General features: G+C 46.0%; 1 protein-coding gene across 1 annotated transcript in view; it reads right to left on the reverse strand.

Annotated features, from left to right (window-relative positions):
* The window catches only part of ATP1B1 (ATPase Na+/K+ transporting subunit beta 1), a 36,407-nt gene that overhangs the window by 10,220 nt on the left and 4,766 nt on the right, over nt 1-21,421 (reverse strand). Inside the window, exon 2 of the mRNA XM_053310249.1 lies at nt 19,586-19,714. Coding sequence (XP_053166224.1) covers nt 19,586-19,714 — 129 coding nt within the window. The remainder of the gene's footprint in view (nt 1-19,585; nt 19,715-21,421) is intronic.

Below are 21,421 nucleotides of genomic sequence, written 5' to 3' on the forward strand. Positions count from 1 at the left end.
ATGCTATCCATCCATCCATCTGTCCGTCATCATCATCAGGACCATGAACTCTTAGGAGAGATAGCTACTAACATATACTTCTCTACTACGTCAAGCATCCAATTATAAGGCGCTTCAGTGTCCCAGTTTGTTACTACTTCCGTCAGAGGCAGCAGCCCTTTCCAGGGATAGTGAATGAATGAGGGGAGCAGTGTTCCCTCTGACGGAGATTCCCAGATGTTGGCAACTACAACTCCCATAATCCCCAAGCAAAAGCCATGGCAGCTGGGGATTCTGGGTGTTGTAGTCAACAACATCTGGGAATCCTTGTTAGAGGGAACACTGGACGGGAGGCTCTGCCTTCAACTTTCACAAAGCGGGTCAAATCCAGACTAGTATTTCCTCAAACGTGCACAAGGGTGATGGCTGCTGAACCCCCTTTCTGCTGCAGCTCTTGGAGGACCTTTAGGAGCCTATTTGGGGGTTGCACAGGGCAGCCAAGGGAGGGGGGTCAATGAAAATCGTACCTCCCCTTTGCACAAATGGAATTTCTTCCACGTGAAAGAGTACTTATCTGGATGCTGCCCATTCATTAGAATGTCTGCAGAGAGCCCCCATGTATAGAGCCAGATGTGTGGGGACCCTCAGCAGAGGTTCTAATGAACATGCTAAGGTTGCAGGTGGAGCCTACTACTCCCCCCACAATGTACGCTAATGATCAACAGATAATTAATGGCTCGAAAGGGCCAACACCTTTGCTGCTTCCAGCTGGCTTTGTTGCTTCCAGCTAGTTCAGGTTCTCTACTGCAGCCATATTCTAGGCTTCAAACTTCAGTACATTTAACAGGCTGGAGAAAATAAAGCACCACGTGGCACCCTTAGGTTGGCCAACACCAGCTTCGGCCATTACAGTTAGCACCAATAAGTCAGCCAATTGTCTACTTGCTGTAACGCCCAATGCCACTGTCGGGGTTAAAACTGCCCAAAGACCACTCCTCCTGCTTTATTCTGCCTTGAATGACAAGAAACCAGATGTTCTCTCTTTCTTTCCTCCCTCTCCCCCCACCCACACCTGCAAACCCATAACAAAGTAGGGAGTGAACAGGCAAAGAGATGGGAACTGTACTAGACCAGGTTTCATCCTTCAGGCTAGCTAGAAATCGTCTTGTACAAGCCTTAAATGGTAAACTCAACGCCACCCCCTTCTCTGCTCCCAGCAACAAGAGCTGTTCAGCTTTACTGCTAAGGTCATATGTAGCCAAGTGCCCTCTAATCTCTTCCACATCGTGCAAGAGGAAAGAGCCACTGTCGGCTAAGCCCTGGCTATAAGGTACACTGACCATGTGGGAAATAGTCCCACTATACTGATTTCTTTAACACATTTAGAGCCTGTCATCACGGAACCCAGGCATTTCCAGGCTGGCTCCTAGTCAGGTACTGACCAGGCCCAGACCAAATTACTTATATTTATTTATTGTATATATATTGCTTTATTCTAGGAAAGTCCACAGGAAGCAGATGGTTGCACTAGCAGCATTACTGCAGGTTGCCCCATTCCCGACAAAGGGGAAATATAGTCATCCTGCTTCTCTACAGTGGCGCTTCCAGATCTGCAGCAGCGCCACAGGTCCCACCAGCACTGATGACATTGCGGCAATGCCCACAAAAGCACAGCCAGCGTACAGCTTAGAAGTCACAATCAGCCAGCAGTCAGAAATCAGCTTCACCAGGAAATGAATGCCAGAATAATAGTGTCTTCACTTAGTTATGAAAGGCAGTCAGTGAATGGGTCTGATGGATGTTCCACACTTGGGGGCAGAGCTCCCCCTAATTTTTTTCATCTCAGTGTGGAATGAGTTTTGTTCTGGGAAGCAGTATCAAGGCACTGTGTGCGCACCTGCATTCAGAATCGGGCCTTTCTAATTCAACCTGAGCGGGATCTAAAATTAACTGAGCGGACATCAGAAACTTGTGAGCACATGCCCATGCCTTAGAGGGAACAGTGCTTGGAGGCCACTGCAGAAAAGGCCACGTCCCAGCTTACACCAGACCAGTCTCTTATGGAAGTGGGACTTGGAGCAATGACCCAGATGATGCTCTAATTGCTCAAGCAGATTGATAAGAGTGCAGACACTGTCTGTAGGGTACTTAGCATCAGTACAGTTGATGCAACCTGTGCCTTCAGGGCCCTGAGAAATGTGCTGGTTGAGATTTCTGAAGGCTCCACCACCCACAAGCAGAGATAGCTGGAGGACAGTCAAGGAAGAGCTGCTGCATATCTGTATCTTGATCTCCCTTTCATCTATTTTATTGTCAAGGAGCCGGGAGAAGGAGCAGGGAAAGTTAACCGATAAGAAGAGATACATAATGGGTGGACCAAGATGGCCAGAGGTCACACACTCAAGCGGGATGCGGGTTTGCTTGCTGCTCACCACTCCCTGGGTGATTCTAGCAAAGGTGCAGGAGGCTCCATGCCAATGATGCTCTGAGTCATCACTGCTATGCCCAACTCCCATAATTCCCAATGAGAGGCTGGCACAGCAGCGGCATTGTTAGCATGGAACCTCCCATGCCTTCACTAGAAGCACCCACAAAGTGGTGAGTAATGAGTAGCCAGTAAGCATGCATCCTGTTTGGTTGCACGGCTGGCTGTTGCGGCTAAATACTGGGAGATTCCGGACAGACAAAAGGATTTCATTCTTTGTACAATGTGTAACCCTGGTGGCGCAGTGGTAAAACTGCCGCCCTGTAACCAGAAGGTTACAAGTTCGATCCTGACCAGGGGCTCAAGGTTGACTCAGCCTTCCATCCTTCCGAGGTCAGTAAAATGAGTACCCAGAATGTTGGGGGCAATATGCTAAATCATTGTAAACTGCTTAGAAAGCTCCGGCTATAGAGCGGTATATACAGTAAATGTAAGTGCTATTGCTATCGCTAACTATAGTAGTAAAACTACAGAATTTGCTGCTGCCAGATGTGGTGATGGCCACCAGTCTAGATGGGTTTAAATGTGTCCTGCATGAACAAATTCATGGAGGACAAGGCTATCAGTGGCTACTAGCCTGGATAACTGTATATTTCCATCAGGATCAGAGGGAGCATGAAAACCAGGTGCTAGGAAACACCAATGGGGGGAGGCATTGCCATCCACCCCCAGCACAGTACCTCCAGTGACTGTTGCTAGTGTCTATCTTATGTTTCTTTTTAGATTGTGAGCCCTTCGGGGACAGGGTTCCATCTTATTTGTTTGTTATTTCTCTGTGTAAACCGCCCTGAGCCATTTTTGGAAGGGCGGTATAGAAATCAAATCAATCATTATCATCATCATCATCCCCCCGCTTGTGGGCTTCCCAGACGCCCCCAGTTGCCCACTGTGTGAAGCAGGATGCTGGACTAGACGGGCCTTTGGCCTGATGCAGCAGGGCTTTTTCTTATGTTCTTAAGGAGTATCCTCTCATGGACACATTCTGAGAATGTGTCCCAGAATCCTCGGAGGCAGAGAGTTCTGGGGAACAACCCCCTGCCTCAGAGGATTCTGGCACACATTCTCGGTTGTCACAGGGCGCTGGCCAGGCTGCAAAAGGCATAAGGGGCTGCACTTGTGCCCTGCTTCCGGCATGGTGAGTGACCCTGAATGGCATCTTCATGTGGAAGTAGCCCACACTACTTCCTACTGAGTAGGAAACTTTGGGCTTCATGAGACGGTTCAAGGTTTTGCGTGTTGAGTGCCGCACCTGTGATCCAAAGAAACACCAGAGCAGACAATAAAAAATTCTTATAAATTTGCTATGCAAATTGCTTTGAGAACTCTTTTTGTTGAAAAGAGATATATAAATATTCTTAATATAATGAGAAATCCCATCTACATTCTGAGGACAAACATTAGCATATTTGTACATGTGCCATTTTAGATGGTAGCCAAGCATAAAAGCAGTGCTATTTGTCCAGCTCAGCCAGTCTGTCACAGCTAACTGGACACAGAATTGTCTGGTGCAGAAAATGGATTCCTGAGATTCTCAGCTCCCATTCTGAAAATAAGCTCCAGTATTCAAAGCCAACACTACCTTGTCCTGTCCTGTCTTTATATTCGCTTTCCCCTCCATTTCCTCTTCTGCCACTCATTACCACAATAATTAAAACACTCAAACACATTCTTCAGACTACAAATATGCAGACTGTGCTACCTTATGAACTATTAGCATAAGTTGGATTGCTTTATATAAAGGGCAAAGTCCAACTGAACTCCTAGTGTTTGCCTTACTGGTTCACAACTGTCCTCCGCTGATGGGAGTGGGGAGACCGCAAAAGGTAACTGGATCAGGCTCCAATTATTTGGAATGAAAAATGTAATTTGGTTTTAAGAGCCCTACACTTGTCTAATGACCAAGATGCTTTTTATTAGAAGGGAGAGAAGCGAGTCTCATCCAGGAGAAGCAAGAACTGAACAAGACATCTTTTAAAAATCTCTAACCTAGTTCTGGAGAACAAAGAATAAGGAAAGAGTAGAAGATGGAATCAGGGACGGACAAACAGATGTTAAACATCACCTATAAATGGAAAGGGAGCACCACCCACTGTCGCAACAAGAAGGCATTCCACATGTTTGCTCTCCCATGAGTTTCAGGTCACATTTTAATTGAATTACCTGGTGCGTGATTAACATTGATGTTGAAAGTAATGGGAGATGAAGTTCCTGCTGCTCCTGTGATTGCCTCTGCCACACACGGCGATTGTTAAGGCACACAGTCTATTCAGTTCGACATATTCACCTCCTTGTGCAAGAAGACTGCATGCTGACAACTTTTCAGTCAGTGCTGGAAATCGTCATTGCTAGTGCAGACTCCCACTTACACACACATACACACACGGACTGAAACCCAGGTTGCCCTAGCTCAACATTCTAACCACTACACAACACTGCCAGCCTGCCTATAAAAGAGAAACGATCCCCTGACCGACTCTTTGTGGGGAGTGATAGGCAAGCTCTGGGCTGAACCAAGAATGCCCATAGACCTTTAAGAGCAGGGTTGCTGAGTGAGCTGCCAAGTTCCCAGTGCTCCTGCTGCTTACAAGAAGTCAGCTCAGAAGTGTTGTGCAAAACACCTGCTGGCTGTGGCTGGCTGGTCAGCAGCACTTAGCCAAAGAAATGTCCGGGTTTCCCCCCCTCTCTCCTCTGCAGGATATATATTCAGTATCTGAATGTTCTTCACCGTGACAGGCTGCAAGCAGACACAGAGCCAATGAGAAAGAGAGCTGGTCTTGAGATAGCAAGCATGAATTGTCCCCTTTGCTAAGCAGGGTCCACCTGGTTTGCATTTGAATGGGAGACTACATGTGAGCACTGTAAGATATTCCCCTTAGGGGATGTGAGAAGAACACCTGCAGGCAGAAGGTTCCAAGTTCCCTCAATGGCAGCATCTCCAAGACAGGGCTGAGAGAACATAAGTCTGGACCTTTTATAAACCATTTTCAACTGTTTCTTGTTGGAAATAAACCACCTTTAGATGTTACAATTTGGTGGTAAATAAATAAAGTGAGTAGGTAGTCCTTCGGATAAGTGCTTAGGGCCAAGTTAAGGACTTTAAATGTCAAAAACAATATCGGAGAGATTTTTGCACAACCTACAGGCTTCTTTTAGCACCCACAGAATCCAAACAATTCTCTAGGCTTCAAAATCACATATGTACATTTGAAAAGGTGAAAGATTCAGAACCAAAGTCATTTAAGAAAGCTATGATTCCATGTGTTCAAGCTATTTCTACAGAACCCACCCACAGGAGTATGATGACCAACTTTGATATCACCCAATACATTCACTTGCAGCAGTGGGGAGAGGCAGCATTTTAACCCACAGCACCACTTTTTCTTCCCTTCACAGTCCCATCCCTGAACAATTTTTCTCACCCATGACTTACCAGAGGCAGAGACGGGACTCCCGGGACTCCCCCACCCCCACCCCCAGGCCCCCTCCTTGACAGGTTTTAATTTTTTTTTTTTTAAGCCATGGTGGCGGCAGTAACTGCAGAGAGTGGGGGGGGGGGAGTTCCCCCTTTTGCCCCCTGAAGATTGTCACTGCCTTTGGAGGGATGGGGCACGGTGGCAGTGGCTGGCAACGGAGAGGGTAGGGGGCAAGGAAGGGAGAGTACCCCCTTTTTTTAAACTCTGAAAGCCCACCACTGTGCAGAGCAGAGGGATGGCAGGCAGCGAGCTGCTTCTACCTCCCCTCCTCTTAAGTGACTGCAAGGGGCTCTTCTCAATGCAGCCCAGCCCAAGCAGTGGCAGCCCAGCTGGGGAGGGGGAAACAGGGTGCTGGGCAGTTGGGTGGCGGCAGAGACTGCGCGCCCGCCGGATAATGCTGTGCAGCGGCCTGGGGGTTTGTGTGCACACACACGCACCTCAGAGGGAACAAATTAGGGTTAAACTCTTAATAGCCTCTCCTCAGGAGAAGAGGGCTGGTCTTGTGGTAGCAAGCATGACTTCTCCCCTTAGCAAAGCAGGGTCTGCCCTGGCTGCATCTGAATGGGAGACTAGAAGTGTTTGTACTGTGAGATCTTCCCCTCAGGGAATGGAACTGCTCTGGGAAGAGCAGAAGGTTCCAAGTTCCCTCCCTGGCATCTCCAAGATAGGACAAGATTTTTTTTTTTATTGAACCAACAAACTACCAAAGCATAGGGCTGAGAGAGTTTCCTGCCTGCAACCTTGGAGAAGCCACTACCAGTCTGTGAAGACAATACTGAGCTAGATAGACCAATGGTTTGACTCAGTATATGGCAGCTTCCTATATTCCTAATATTGCTCAGCTTTAATTGTTTTTTCAACAATGCAATCTCTCCCTCTCCCCCCCCACCCCCCCCCTCTCTCTCTCTCTCACACACACACACACACAGAGGAATTGCTGTAAAGTGGGGTTCTGCGAGGAATTTGTTTTTCCACCATATGCAGAACTAGCTCATCCTAATCCGTTGAAGATTAACAGTGGCCAAGGGGCAATAACAGAAAGTTGGGTTACCACTCCCAGCTATGCCACTCATTTGGGGCCACTTCACACAGTAACTTTGTTCTACACTTGAGATTTGGTCAATGTAATGTGTGCCATAATGCTCAATGTATGGCAGACCTATCTATTCCACGTACTGACAGCAGGAGAATCATTTGCACAACACTTCAGGCATGACGCTTGCCACATGGGCTGACATACTGTGCAAAGTCCTGTGCATGTTATAAGAGCGTGCATGCAGGTGCAACACATGCAAAAATCGTGCAAATGCAGTGGCACAATAGTATGGCCATTATTTCGAGTGGCTGTGCTCTCATGCAACTCCATCTGTACAATGTTTAGCTTTGCACAAGTATGCCCTTGTGCAACTGCACACACGTTCTGTTGCAACGCACACAGAACTTTGCACTGTATGTCAGCCATGCTTTCCTACACAAAGATTATTTCTGTGTATGGGAAACGTAATGCATGAAGAGGCTTTCACATTATCTTGGCATAAGGAAGTCACCAATATCTTATTTTACTTATTCTGAAAACAGAAGTACTATTTATCTCTGCGAGCTATTTGAAGATTAAACTGAAATATTTGGCAACCCTTACAATATAATTCAGCACACAAAGTTGTGCTTCATTTGTTTCCGCCTCTACCCTCCCCAACTTTGCATTAATGCCTAGCTCTCCAAAATAAATAAATGAGTTCCTGGCTCTTGCTAAAGGGCAAACAAGAATAACTCTTTCCAGCAGCCCTGCCCTTTCCAGCAACCTTAGACCAACAATGCAATGTGGGCATGTGGAGTAAGAAGTAAGAGGAGAAAGGCGCACCCAAGTGCTGTGAAGTAATTCAGGAAATAGAGGCTGTGCCAGCAATGCACAGATCCTAAAGCCTAAGCCAGCTGTCCTCTTCTGAGCTTCCCACCTGAGGGACTACAGTCCTCCAGTGACAAAAGCAGATTACCTGGTTTGCTGGTATTTGGGAAACAGACTTGTATTAAAGAGGTGTGTGGTACTCTGTTCCCTGCCACCTAATGGCGCCGTGGGGAAGTAACCTGCCTAGAGAGCAGGAGGCAGTTGGTTCGAATTCCTGCTGGTGTGATTCCCAGACTATGGGAAACTCCAATATCGCAGCAGCAATATAGGAAGATGCTGAAAGACATTGTCTCACACTGCGCGGGGGGAGGCAATGGTAAACCCCTCCTGTATTCTTCCAAAGACAACCACAGGGCGCTGTGGTCACCAGGAGTCGACACCGACTCGACAGCACAACCTTTCCTTCTCCCTTTACTCTGTTCCCTGGATTTTATCACTTCACACATCAAGTCAGAGGGAAGTTATATGATAATTTGAACACGGATGTGCTCAAAACACACAATCCCTTTGAAACCGAGGGCTTACAAAGCCCCTTTAACATGGAGGAGAGCAGGTCCATACCTGCGCCTCCTCCACTCACTGCCATTTCTGTAATCATGACGTCCCCCCACACACACCCAGCTATGATTGTGCAGTGTTGGGGTGTCTCCCAGCTGCAACTATGCAACACCGGCACAAGGGGGCAGGAGGGGGACGCCCCGCTGGTGCTCAATCGTAGCTGGGGCGAGTGCTGCAATTACGGAAGTGGCAGCGAGTGGATGAGGAGCAGGTATGGACCTGCTCTCCTCTGAGTAAAAGGGGGCTGTGTAAGCCCTTGGTTTTAAAGGGATTATGCTGCGATTCAGAGACTGCATCTTGTTTCGACCACATCCCTAAATGTGAATGTTCTCCCATGTAAAAACTGCATCAGTTAACCAGAATATGTAACCAGGATTGGATCCTGGTTAAATGATGATTAATTGGAACAGTTTGACCAGGATTGCCATACATACTGGGTTCTCACAATCATCTCCACAGGGCTTGTGATTATGTGAATCTAGCCTACATATAGACAGAGGCCAGCCTCAATCTGCACACCCTCACTTGCCCCTTGAGCATTCTTCAGTGTTTGAGTCCAGGAGCAAAGCAGCCACATTCTCAGAGGGAAAGCAAGAGGTCTTGGGCTGGGTTGCAAGGGGGAATGGCATATGATGAGGATGCACAACTTTGTTCCTCTAGCTATTGTTGGACTACAACTCCCACAGTCCTCAACCACAGAGGCCAATGGCCAGGGATTATGGGAGTTGCAATCCAACAACTGATCCACGGCTAAACCTGTGCAGCCCTCACTGAGTGAGAGAAGACAAAGTAAATATACTCTAATGGAACTACATCCATAGGCAAAATTAGCCCATACTGATGTGACTGTGGGAGGGAGAATCACCTCTGGCCACGAGAGCCAGAGTAGTGTAGTGGTAAGAGTGCTGGACTAGGACTGGGGAGACCCAAGTTCAAATCCCCATTCAGCCATGATACTAGCTGGGTGACTCTGGGCCAGTCACTTTTCTCTCACCCTAGCCTACTTCACAGGGTTGTTGTGAAAGAGAAACTTAAGTATGTAGTACACAGTTCTGGGCTCCTCGGAGGAAGAGCAGGATATAAATGTAATAAATAAATAAATAAATAATTTATACTCATTTGCATCAGCACATGTGCTGTCGAATGTCTGCATTATTATAACAACCTTTTTTCAATGGGAAATGAATGTAGCTATGTTCAGACATTACATTGTACATGTATACATCTACATGGCTTTGTGCGAATGACTGTACTTGCATTCACTTTAAAAGTGACCCCTCTTAAATGCATAGTACAGATAGGAAGTGTATTGCTGCACCTGCATTCAACGTAACATGTGTATAACTACACATCCATACATATCTGTATGTGCATATGCTGTACACAGGCTTTGTGAGTGTTGAACATAATATGTGAATAGGGCTTGTTTTAGAGCCAAAAGGGAAGTAAGAGAAGCAGGTGGAAGAAGATGCCAAAAAAGAGCTCCTCAGAGTTGCAGGATCAGCATCAAATATGGTTCCATCCCCATGCTGCTTTACTGAAATATTTGGTCAGCCTTGTTCGGTTGTCTTTCAGCACAAAACCTGACATATGTCTCCAGCCCATAAGACTTTCAGAACTGGACAGAAGTGCCAAACTTCAAATAACCCACCAAACATCTGGCAAGTCTACAGTCACCACTAGGTAAAATGCAAGCACAGTACAGAGCCAATTAAAGGGGCACCCACTGTTTTTAGATCCACACTTCCACTAAGTAAATAAAATAAAGATTAGCATCATGACTGATTGATTGATTAAAGGTGGAGCTCATTATTGCTGATCACAACTGAGCACATGATAGCTGTCAGTTCTGCACATTCATCAATACTGGACTTTAAGGGATTCAGTACAAGAAGTGATGAAGTCATACAAGGTGTTCTGAATTGATGTGTTCTAGCATTTGAGATAAGCCATTAGAACCTTGAGGCACAGCAAAACAACAACAAAAACCCCACAACCAACTAGCTATTGCAACTGAACCAATATAAACAGTCCATAAATGTAAAAAAAATTAAATCCATATATCGATCCACTTTGAATTGTGCCCATGTCATAGATATAGGCCATAATTCAACAGAGCGCCTAGCCCAGCTCTGTGCTGGATTGTGGCCACAGTCAATTATACTTCTCTTCCAGCATTATCATAAACAGTTTGCCTGAGTAAGAGCACCCTAACTTATCTACACTATTTGAACAAGTTAGTGGCAGATACCAAACATATTCAGATCTGCTTGTTCAGGGTGGCCAACCCTGTGGCTCTCCAGCTATTGCTGGATTGCAATTGATTGCAGCTTTATTTATTGTAATTATTGCAAGGATGGGAGTTTAGACCTGCAACAACTGGAGAGCGTTGGGTTGGTCACCCCTGTGTTAGTTGTTCTGACCGACGGAACAAAGGGCCACTTCATATGCCGCCAGATTCCTACACTAAAGGCATGTTTCTCCTTAAGAATGTGCAGGGTACTCTTTCAGACTGCATGTAGGTTTCAGATATATGCAGGATTTTACATGCCTTTCTGCACACACAGTGGAGAGGCCGATGGGCCAGGGTGTAGCCATCACCCCTCCCTTATATGTAAGGTCACTAAACTAAAATGCGGATGTGACAGTCAGCTAAGCCTGCATAGCTTCTTGCTTGCTTGCAACAAATTAGCCATTAGAGTGTGTGAATTACCTCTGCTTCCCATAAGAAAGAAGGGAGAATGGCCCTTTTGTTCACAGGAGATAACCGAAATACACAAAGCAAGTTACAGAGGGATGGGTATGCTAAAGAATGTTTGCTTACGTATCTAAAAGCTTCAGGACTAGGGTGACGGGAATTCTGTAAGTTTTTCTATATAAGCCTGATGCTACGTTGCTATGACCTGCTTGCTTTGGGAACGATCCTCAGCACCTTTATTCTGCACAGAATAAACTCTGAAAGATTTCCACCCTTGGTGCGTTCATTGACTCTTGCACGCCAAACACGGACCCCATTTTTGGGACAACAAAGCCACATGTACAGTTGGCTACATTTTACATGGATTTCCAGAGAATTCCAATACTAATTGCTTTTCATGTAGGGATTTTGCAATGTGCAAAGCAACCCTGAGTTATGCCTGAATTCAGAGCTGGATTAATTATTAGTTTTGGCACAATAGAAGGCGATTCAAATGTCATGTCCCCTGTGCTGCAAAAGGAAATGTTAAGGCTACTGCAAAAGGGCAGCAGCCATTCAGAAACATTTCTGCATGCAAAGTATATGCTATACCACTGAGCAATAGCAACACCTCATAGAGGAGCAGAATGACCGCACACACACTATACATGGCATGCAGAAGTGTTACAGTGCACTTCTGCTCTGAGTAGCTCCCGAGGCTGCATAACGTGTCGAGAATCACATGTGCAAGTGCACTCTCTGCAACATGCAGCGGAAATAACCCCAAAGCAATCAGCAACCTCCTTCCAGAAGAGAGACAAGTTCCCTTTTCAGATATTGCAACATGCAGCAGAAAGTAACAAGTGAGCATCTTTCTATAGCTTCAAGTAAAATGCAAACAGACCCGAATGTATCCTGGACCTGAAATTTTAACACTGAGTGGAAAGTCACCTTTCACATCATTTTGCAAGGCTGAAAATATTTATATTTAAATAAAATGAGGAAGTAAAGTGAGCCTTCCCTTTTGTTAGTTTGGGCTTTTGTTAGGGGGGGGGGGGAGGAAACAGAACCACTGTCAGCTTCCAGTGATTTGGTAAAGCCAACATCCATCAATATACAACTGCCCTTTATGTATTTTTACCTGGGGAAATCTAGTGCATACCTATGGCATGAGTGTCTGGTTTCACACTATACAGAATCATGTGGAAAAACACATTGCAACTCTGCAATGTTGTAAGTGTCCTCTACTGGCTATTTAAGAAGCTGCAGCCAGTCAACTCCAGTTCTAAATCTGGGAGCGGACAGTGGGTGGAGGACCTTGACTTACAAATAGAGGAACTGGAGGAAAAGAATTGTTTAGGGGTGGGGGTGGGGAATTGCATGAAGGCACTTTAAATTTTACATCCTTGGCTCAAGTTCACAGAACATAAGCCTGCAACATTTCCTCTTAAAACTGAGAGAGACTTCACCTAAGGATCAAAGTTGTGGGATCAAAGCCACTTTAGATCACAAGGGAAGTAAGAATTAATCCTGCAGAGCTTCAAAGAGTTACCACTGAACTGAACCAAATCACAGTTTGCCAAATCAAAGTTTGAAACCGAAGGGGCAACTGCCAAGCTGTAGAGTTTGCCCTGTGGAACTCTTGAGAGTTAGGAACCTTATCCAGCACGTTTTATGGGGCAATAATTTAGCATAACAGAATGAACATTTGAAATAAAGGACATTTGGTGGTTTAAACCGGCAGAAATCTACAGATATGTCATGCTGCACCAGCATGATAACCACTCACTGAGTGTTGAATCCTTCCTGAATCAAGCCTTTGAAGCCCATCTTCTGTCCCACAATTCCATGGAATCTCATTTTGTTAAAATGAAACATTAAATGTTATAATTCAGGGGTTCTCAAATTTGGGTTCCCAGATGTTGCTGGACTTCAACTTCCATAATCCCCAGCCACAATGGCTATTTGAGAACTCCTGTTATAATCCATTGGCTGTCCTCATGCTCGCATTTATATTGCAAATGCCTCTCCGTATGTGTGGAGGTGGGGCTTGTATGTTGGGGAGGAGGTATACACTATACCCCTTGTGCTATCCCTGCCCCTTGGGACCAAGCTACCTAGTGTCAGGAGGGGTAAGGGAGGAACAGTTTTGCCTTCACTGCAATGGTGTATCAAAGGCCAGCACTTTACTTTTACTTTTCAGATGAATGGCACCACTCGGTTACAGGAGAGAAAAGGAAACAAGTGTATTGAGAGGCTCCAGTGGGGCAAGAACAGAATCTTCTCCCTGTTATTCTCCCCAATAACAGAGAATCAAGCCTGTGTCTGCCTCTGTAGCCCCCATTCCTTTACATTTTTTATTTTATTATTTTATTTATAGGCATCGACCTATCCCGAGTTTGTTATAAAAAGATGTATATTTCACCTTTTTAAGCTAAAGATCCTCCAAAACGATTCCATTTCTTGGTCACACTAGAATGTGACAGACTACAGGGCTATCCACATATTATGCTGCATGCATGTACAATCAGTGCACAGTGTACATAAATTATGTTCAATTGACCTTACATTCAATGCACATACAGCAGTACACTGTAGCCCTGTTCAGGCATTCAGTATCTGTGGATGCTTACAGCATCCATGGAAGGGCACCTTGAAGCCCCACCCCCTGTGCTGATGTCATTTCAAACCCCACCCCCTGCTCACCACAGCGGCGCCAGTATTTTGAATCTCTAGCCTACTTTGTTTAGAACTCCACTTTGACAAACTCTTCAGACAAATGCTGCAAACATGGTGTGCGGGGAAAGGGTAGAGTTCTAGATTCTGTCAGTGCAGGGATGGGGCTTCAGGATGTGCTTGCATGGACACTGTCCTGAGGCACAGTGTACACAATTAATACAATGCCTGGATAGGGCTACAGTGTACCCTACATCTGAGGGTGCCCAGGTTCATTTTCAAAGTGAATGCATGTACAGTCATTCACACAAACACATGTACGTGTGCTCAGACAGCTGTACACAGGTGAATAGTCCTTAAATCTATATTTCTGTTTATAGCTATCCATTTATATACACATCTAGAATCCCACTCTCTAGAGATCCTTGCAGGTAATTAGCAGAGGATAGTGTTTTCACTCCCCATCCACCCCAGGTAATGAAGGTATGGACTTGTGAAAGCCATTTACTCACTGCTACATTTCTACTGGGCTTCAGCTACAGAAGCTTAAGGAGGCATTTCCAGTACTCATTCCAAGCGTCATCCTTGACTAACACAGTCATTTCAACCGGGGCAGTCAACAGAGAAATATAGTGGCTCAAGCAGCCTTTGACGTAGCACAGAGGCTTGCTCTGCATAGAGAAATCTGGCAGAGGGGCTGCATCTTGTTACCAGAGCCAGCAATTCCAGCAGCATTCTGGCAGTGCTGCTACTGTCATCTAAATCCCAGCCTGTTATGAAAAGCTTCTGAACTCTTTTACGGAGCGCAAGAGACACACAAATCATGGCCGTCTTGGCACTGAGCAGCTTCAGGGTCATTTGCAATGTGGGGAAGCAACGATTGCAAGACTCCTCCCATACATGCTCCCTGCTGGCTCCCATCAGCTGCTGGGACCAGACAATGCAGAAGGAGCTGGGTGACGTATAGTAGCTGTCGCATGGCCAAGCCATCCTGCTGTCCACACAGTAGTGTGGCCCTGATGGGGCCACAGCGTAGTAACAGAACATCTGAGGGTCTCAAGTTCAATCCCTGGCATCTCCAGGTAGGGCTGGGGGAAAGTTCCTTCATGAAACCTTGGTGAGTCAGTGCAGACAATACTGAGCTAGATGGGCCAGAGGGTCTGACTAGATATAAGGTAGTGTCTACACTGGCTAACTGGCCCGTGGCTATTGAGATGTTGTTTGCGTGGGCCCTACTAGGGATAAAAATTTGCTGAAGTAAAAATACAAAGAGGCTAGTCACCTATGTAAAAGAACCAAATACTGCATTGCCTTTCATACATGCCAGATGCTAATAAAGCAATTCCATTTCAATACATCCAAACTTAATGTTATCCTGCCCTATCACAGATTATGCCCACCAAAACTGGTATCCCAATCATATTTACCCAAAACTAAGACTCACTGGTTTCAACAAACCCACTTCCAAACCTTACCACCCACTGATCCAGCATCCGCAGTTTCACATATCCGAGGTCAGGGAACTGACACCAACCTTGACATATACAGGGGGTAGGGATTAAATTTGCATATTTGCACGTCAGGGGATGGCTGGAAATTACCCTGGAGGTCATTTCTGGCTGCCATTTTGAGCACGGGAGCCATTCTGTGCCTCGTTTAGTTTTTAAAACCCTCCCCCCACCATGATGAATCGAAGGATAATGGCAAAATTCAGTCTTCTGTAGGATACTGCTGGACAACTGGAGGCCCTGGAGCATGGTAGGCCATTTTACTTTGCCCTCCCCCTTGCCATTTTTACACTATTTTGGATTCACCAGAAACATAACCCCTACACACGGTTTTGCTATCCGCAGTAATTGCAGAGAGCAGAACCCCCACAAATACTAAGGTCCACCTATAAGTGTGTTTTGGATTGACAGCCTATGGAGCAAAAGGTGGATGTTAATAATGACAAGATTAAGATCCAGATGTTCTGAGAAAGCCCTTCCACGGAAGTATCCATAGCTGATCACACAATTCTCCCACAAGACTCCAGGTAATTGCTTCGCCTGACATATATCAAGGATGGTACAGAGTACATCTGCACTAGGTGGCAACATGGCCTGTATCCTGAGCTGTAACCAGGACTGCTCCAATGTCCTGTGACATTCTAACTCCTAGTGCATGTGAAACAAGCCATGACATTAAAATGGTAACTTGCAGAGTTGCTCTTGGGACTCTTTGACACAGTGCTGACATCCTTCATTCACTCCTATTCTGGTTAAGAACATAAGAACAGCCCTGCTGGATCAGGCCCAAGGTTTATCTATCCAGCATCCTGTTTCACACAGTGGCCCACCATACACCTCTGAGAAGCCAACAGAGAAGAGGTGATGGCCTGCCCTCTCTCCTGCTGTTGCTCCCCTGCAACTGGTATTTAGTTAGGGGTGTGTACAGAACCGGTTTGGCGGGTTCTGTTCGAATCCAAATCAGATTCGAACTGACCCGACCAGTTTTCCCTCTAACAGGAATTCCCAAATGTTGTTGACTACAACTCCCAGAGCCCCAGCAGCAATGGCTTTTGCTTAGGGATTCTGTGAGTTGTAGTCAACAATATCTGGGAATCCTTGTTAGAGAGAACACTGGACCCGACCCAGTCCAGTTCCGTGCCCACCAAGCTGGTCCAGTCTGACCATCAAACTAGGCCAAACCAGTTTGGGGGGTATACTTGTAAAGGGGGATCTGGTGAGGCTTCCCCTTTACAAGTACAGGGGGTGCGGGACCCTTCCAGGGGTAAGGGGCGGCTAGGCAGGAGCAGCAAGCGAGTAAACAAGCAGCGTGGAGGTGAGAACTGAGCGGCCACCAAGCCAGTGGGTCGGTAAAAGGGGGAGAAGCACACTGCTTGGGGCCACCAGGAGGGCAAGCAGCACCAGTGACAGCTGTGCCAGCCAGATAAGCTGCGCCCCTGGTGGCGCAGTGGTAAAACTGCCGCCCTGTAACCAGAAGGTTACAAGTTCGATCCTGACCAGGGGCTCAAGGTTGACTCAGCCTTCCATCCTTCCGAGGTCGGTAAAATGAGTACCCAGAATGTTGGGGGCAATATGCTAAATCATTGTAAACCGCTTAGAGAGCTCCGGCTATAGAGTGGTATATAAAATGTAAGTGCTATTGCTATAAGCAGCTTATTTACCCACCCCACTGTACCTTATCATGCTGAACCAGTTCACCCAAAATGGGCCAGGTTCGGTTCAATCACGGACCTAACCACCCCCGGTTCGGTCTGTAATTGAACTGACGAACCGACTCTGTAAAGCTTTATAATTTTTTTCAGTATAAAAATTAAAGCACAGTAAGTGTCTAGTGATTCCCACCCCTACCCCCCATAAGAAATTGCAGTTCAGCTACTTGGCTGCTTGAAAAATGTTTGAGATACGGGAAATTAATATGGTGGAGGTGCTTTTTAAACTGTATAATAGGTCAGATAACCTATTTAATTAATGGGTTGTAATTAGATGACAATCTATTTAGGGCATCAGGAAACCTTGTATAGTAATTACTCTGAGAAAAATTATTGCAATTTTTATTAAAATGAGGGGGAAATTTGCATGAGAAATCGTTATTGGGGGGAAATCCAAAAAATTTTCTGGAAAACCCACATCTAAGCTGTCCAGATAGTGTTTTTAAAAAGCAAGAATTGCAATTGTCCCTATCAGAAGGCACCATATCAGAAAAACTAAGAAGTGAATAAGACCCAGGTAGAATAGTGACTAGAACACTAGCCTTCATTTCTGAGCAAGCTCTGAAGCACCATTTCAGTCTTAGCACCTGGGCAGCTAGGATGGGGGAGACCTGCCCAACTAGAGAGATGTGGGGTGCCTCCTATCTCTGCTTACCCCACTCACAAGCAAAGAGAAGGGCTTGTGCTTCTCCTCCTCTTTGCAAAGTGGGGAGAACAGTTGAGTTTCTGCAGGCATTCGTTTTAAGTACTCTCAAATATCCTCAAAGTTTGTGAGTTCTCAAAGGGAATGCTCACAAAAATCTGATCATTTTTAGTCAAATGCAGGGATGTTTGCTCATCCCTAATCACCTCTGCCACACAACTATAAGAGACACAGGAGCCCTTTTCCTCATTTGTATCTAGCAGTTTTCTAGTTCTAAATTTTTTAAAAGTTAAACAAAAATAAAATGCAAGTGATGCCATTGGTGCAACCTAGCAGAACCTAGTGAACCTAGCACGGTCCACTTTTGCTTCCCAACCCAACAGCTGAAAACCAATGGACTAGAGCAGAGGTGGGGATGATGGGAGTTGTAGTTCAGCAACATCTGGAGGCCCCCATGTTGGGAACCACTGGACTAGCGTATCCAAGTATAAATCATCATTAAGTTCCAAAATGTATCAGTCAGACTTGGGCAAGACTATTGCAACCTATCTTAGGTCATGGGGTTGTTGTTCTGACCTCCTTGGAGGATGCATGGGTAACAATGTGATGACGACACAGAGAACTGATGACTTACGTTTGTGGTGCAACAGGTGATACTCATATTAGGTGAAGCCTAATTTCTTCACCACTGGGGAAAAACTGTGACCCATTTCAAGACAATCCAGGCTCAAGGTTGTATGGAGTCTTGAAACAGATTGCAAAAGTTCTCTTCCCACCCCGCTCTTTGCAGGTTGATATAAGGGGGTGAAAGCACAAACCCACACAGCTGCTTGTAAAGGTGGCAGTGGAGTAATCAGACGAGGAAAGGATCTCATGTTTCAGTAGCCAGGTAGGGTTCCTTAGTTCTACCTGTCCAGCCACTGGAGTTGAAATGCTGCTTCTGAGCATGCTCAGAGAAACAAGAGAAGTGGGATTCTGCGCACGATTCCTGTTTGGATGGTAGTAGCTGTAGTTCCAGAAAACAATCCCTTCTCCAATTCCAGCATGCCTTGAAACATGATTTTAATTTCAGCACCTGGGCAGGTAGGAAGGAGGCGGCCTGCCCAACTGGAAAGATGTTTGGTCCCTCCTGTTTCTGGTTACCGCTTCTCACAAGCAAATTTAAGGGATTGTGCTTCTCTTCCCCGTTACCTTGCAAAGCAGGGGGAAGAGGTGAATTTTTGCAGACATTCCTTTCAAGTACTTGTAAAATCTCTCATTATGTTGCAAGTACTTAAAGGAATGCCTGCAAAACTTGATCATTCATGAGCCCAACAGGGGAATGTTTGCTCATCCCTAATCACCTCTGCTACACAACTACAAGACCCACAGGTGCCTCTCTCCTCTTTTATACCTGGTAATTTTCTCTCTCTAAACAACTACAAAAATAAAATGCTGGTAGTGCCATTGGTGTGACCTACCAAAGGTCATGGACACAGTCCACATTTAGTTCCCAACCCATCAGTTGTAGACCAACAGACAAATGTATTGGCTTTGGATGTCTAGGCTCAAATCCCCATTAAGTTACAAAGGTCACCAAATGACCTTGGGCGAGACTATCACGGCCTACACCTTAGGTCACACAAAGCTTGTTCAATCAATTTATTTATTTCGGTCATAGACCAGTAAAACACAGAGTTTGTTGTTTTGTGCTTCTTGGAGGAAGAGTGGGCTAAAAATGTGATGACAACACAAAGAAGTGGAAAAAGGACAGTCTGTGATGGAATAAGTGTTGCAACCAATCATCTTGCTACAACAATTGATTAGTAAATCATCTGGCTGACCTTCAAGGATACAAGAAAATAAAGGTCAGACAGACAACTTTTGGAAGGTCCAAGGTTGACGGCTGTAACTCTGGAACCCACCCCAGCCCAACAGGCAAAACATATCATTCCCACTGGGGCTTCCCACTGCCACAATTCTCATTGTTACCTGGAGGTGCTACTCGGTCCTGATACTTGGGCTGGAATTCACTGACAGTGAGCAGCATGACTTGAATGGTCCCGATGAAGATCCCCGCCAGGCAGCCATAGAAGATGACATAGAAGAGGAGGATCTTAACTGTTGACAAGAGAACAAATACAACCTCAGGTACAAATTAAGCAAGACAGGGATTGCAGCCATTTGCAGAGAAGGTGGTGGGAGGAAAAACAATACACTCAAATGAGTGACATTCACCCAGAATAATCAAAGCAGGCCTGTAAACAATTGCTGTAATGAATGGTAGTCAGTGAGGAATGCTTCCCACACTGAAGAGACAATCCTGAGCACACTGACTTGGTATTTCAAAGGGAAATGTCATTAATGTCATCAAAGGCTAAATGTCATTAAGTAGATGGAACCATGGAAAAAAAGGTCTAACAGTGGCTATTAATTACTACAGGCATGTGGAGTCTCCAGTCTAGAGACAGTTTACCTCTGCATACCACAGGGCTGCACTCCTGTGACCCTTCAACTGTTGTTGGAGTACAACTCCCATCATCCTCAACCACAGTGGCCAATAGTGAGGGATTATGGTAGCTGTAGTCCAATAACCGCTGGAGGTTCGAAATTGTTCAGCCCTGGCACGACAAGTGCTGGGGCATGCCAATGAAGAAGGCTACTGCCCACAAGCCCAGCTTTTAAGTTCCCTACAAGACACTTGGCTGGCCATGGTTGCAAAGAGTATGCTAGACTAGATGATATGGGGGGTTGAGCCATCAGGGCTCTATTACAGGGTTTCTTAACCTCGGCCCCCCAGATGTTTTTGGACTACAACTCCCATCATCCTCAGCCACAAAGGCCATGTCTGGGGATGATGGGAGTTGTAGTCCAAGAACATCTGGGGGCCCAAGGTTAAGAAACCCTGCTCTATTATGTTCTTAATGGGATTCAGTGCTAGTTCACACTCTGTCCCAGTATATAGGCTTTACATACAGCTGGACATGGAACCCGGCAAGTATTTCCTAATGGTAAGAGCTGTCTGAGGGGAACAGCCTGCCTCAGGCAATGGTGGGCTCTCCTTGCTGGAGGTTTTCAGAGGTGGGACAGCCATCTGACAGGGGCGCTGTAGCCGTTTCCTGCACTGAGCAGGGAGTTGGACTAGATCTCTACGGTCCTTCCAAACCCAACATTCAATAGGCTTGTTCACATGATCACTGGCAGGGTAGGAGAAGTGCCCAGCCTGGGTAGGAGAGCTGGGCACACTCCCCAATTTTGGGTCATGTGCTTTAAAGCATCAAGGTGGGGAGCATTGCATGGGCAACGTGACCTCAAACAGGTTGTGCACTTCTCCAACCCGGCTGCCGATTGTGTGAACAAGTCTTCTGATTCTGCAACTTCTGTACCTGAACCATCCCCCACTTTGCATGTAGATCATCACAAGTGATCCCAGAGAGCCAATACCTTTGAATCTGCATGCCCCTCATGTGTGTGACCTCTCTGCACTGAAAAAGAGAGAGTTGGATCGCACAGGCAGGGAAGAGTATGGATGTATGGACACAGTCCTGGGTCATATGGGGTGTTCTATACAGGGTGATGGACAGAAGCTCTTCCTGAACTGCAGATAGAGTCTATACACCAACATAAACTGGCCCTCACTGTCAAGTCAATGTGTTCACAACTGGGGTGTGAGAGAGAAACTCTTGAGACACACCCATGTCTGAAGATCCAAAAAAGTGCACAATGCACTGTAATACACCTCCGGGGAAATGCTGTGAACGGCATATTTCCAGGAGCAGCTCCAAAATTTGAGTGTCTTCCCCCAACAGCCTCAGACCTTGGCGTGAC

Source organism: Hemicordylus capensis, chromosome 3 (assembly GCF_027244095.1).
Source record: "Hemicordylus capensis ecotype Gifberg chromosome 3, rHemCap1.1.pri, whole genome shotgun sequence".
NCBI lineage: Eukaryota > Metazoa > Chordata > Lepidosauria > Squamata > Cordylidae > Hemicordylus > Hemicordylus capensis.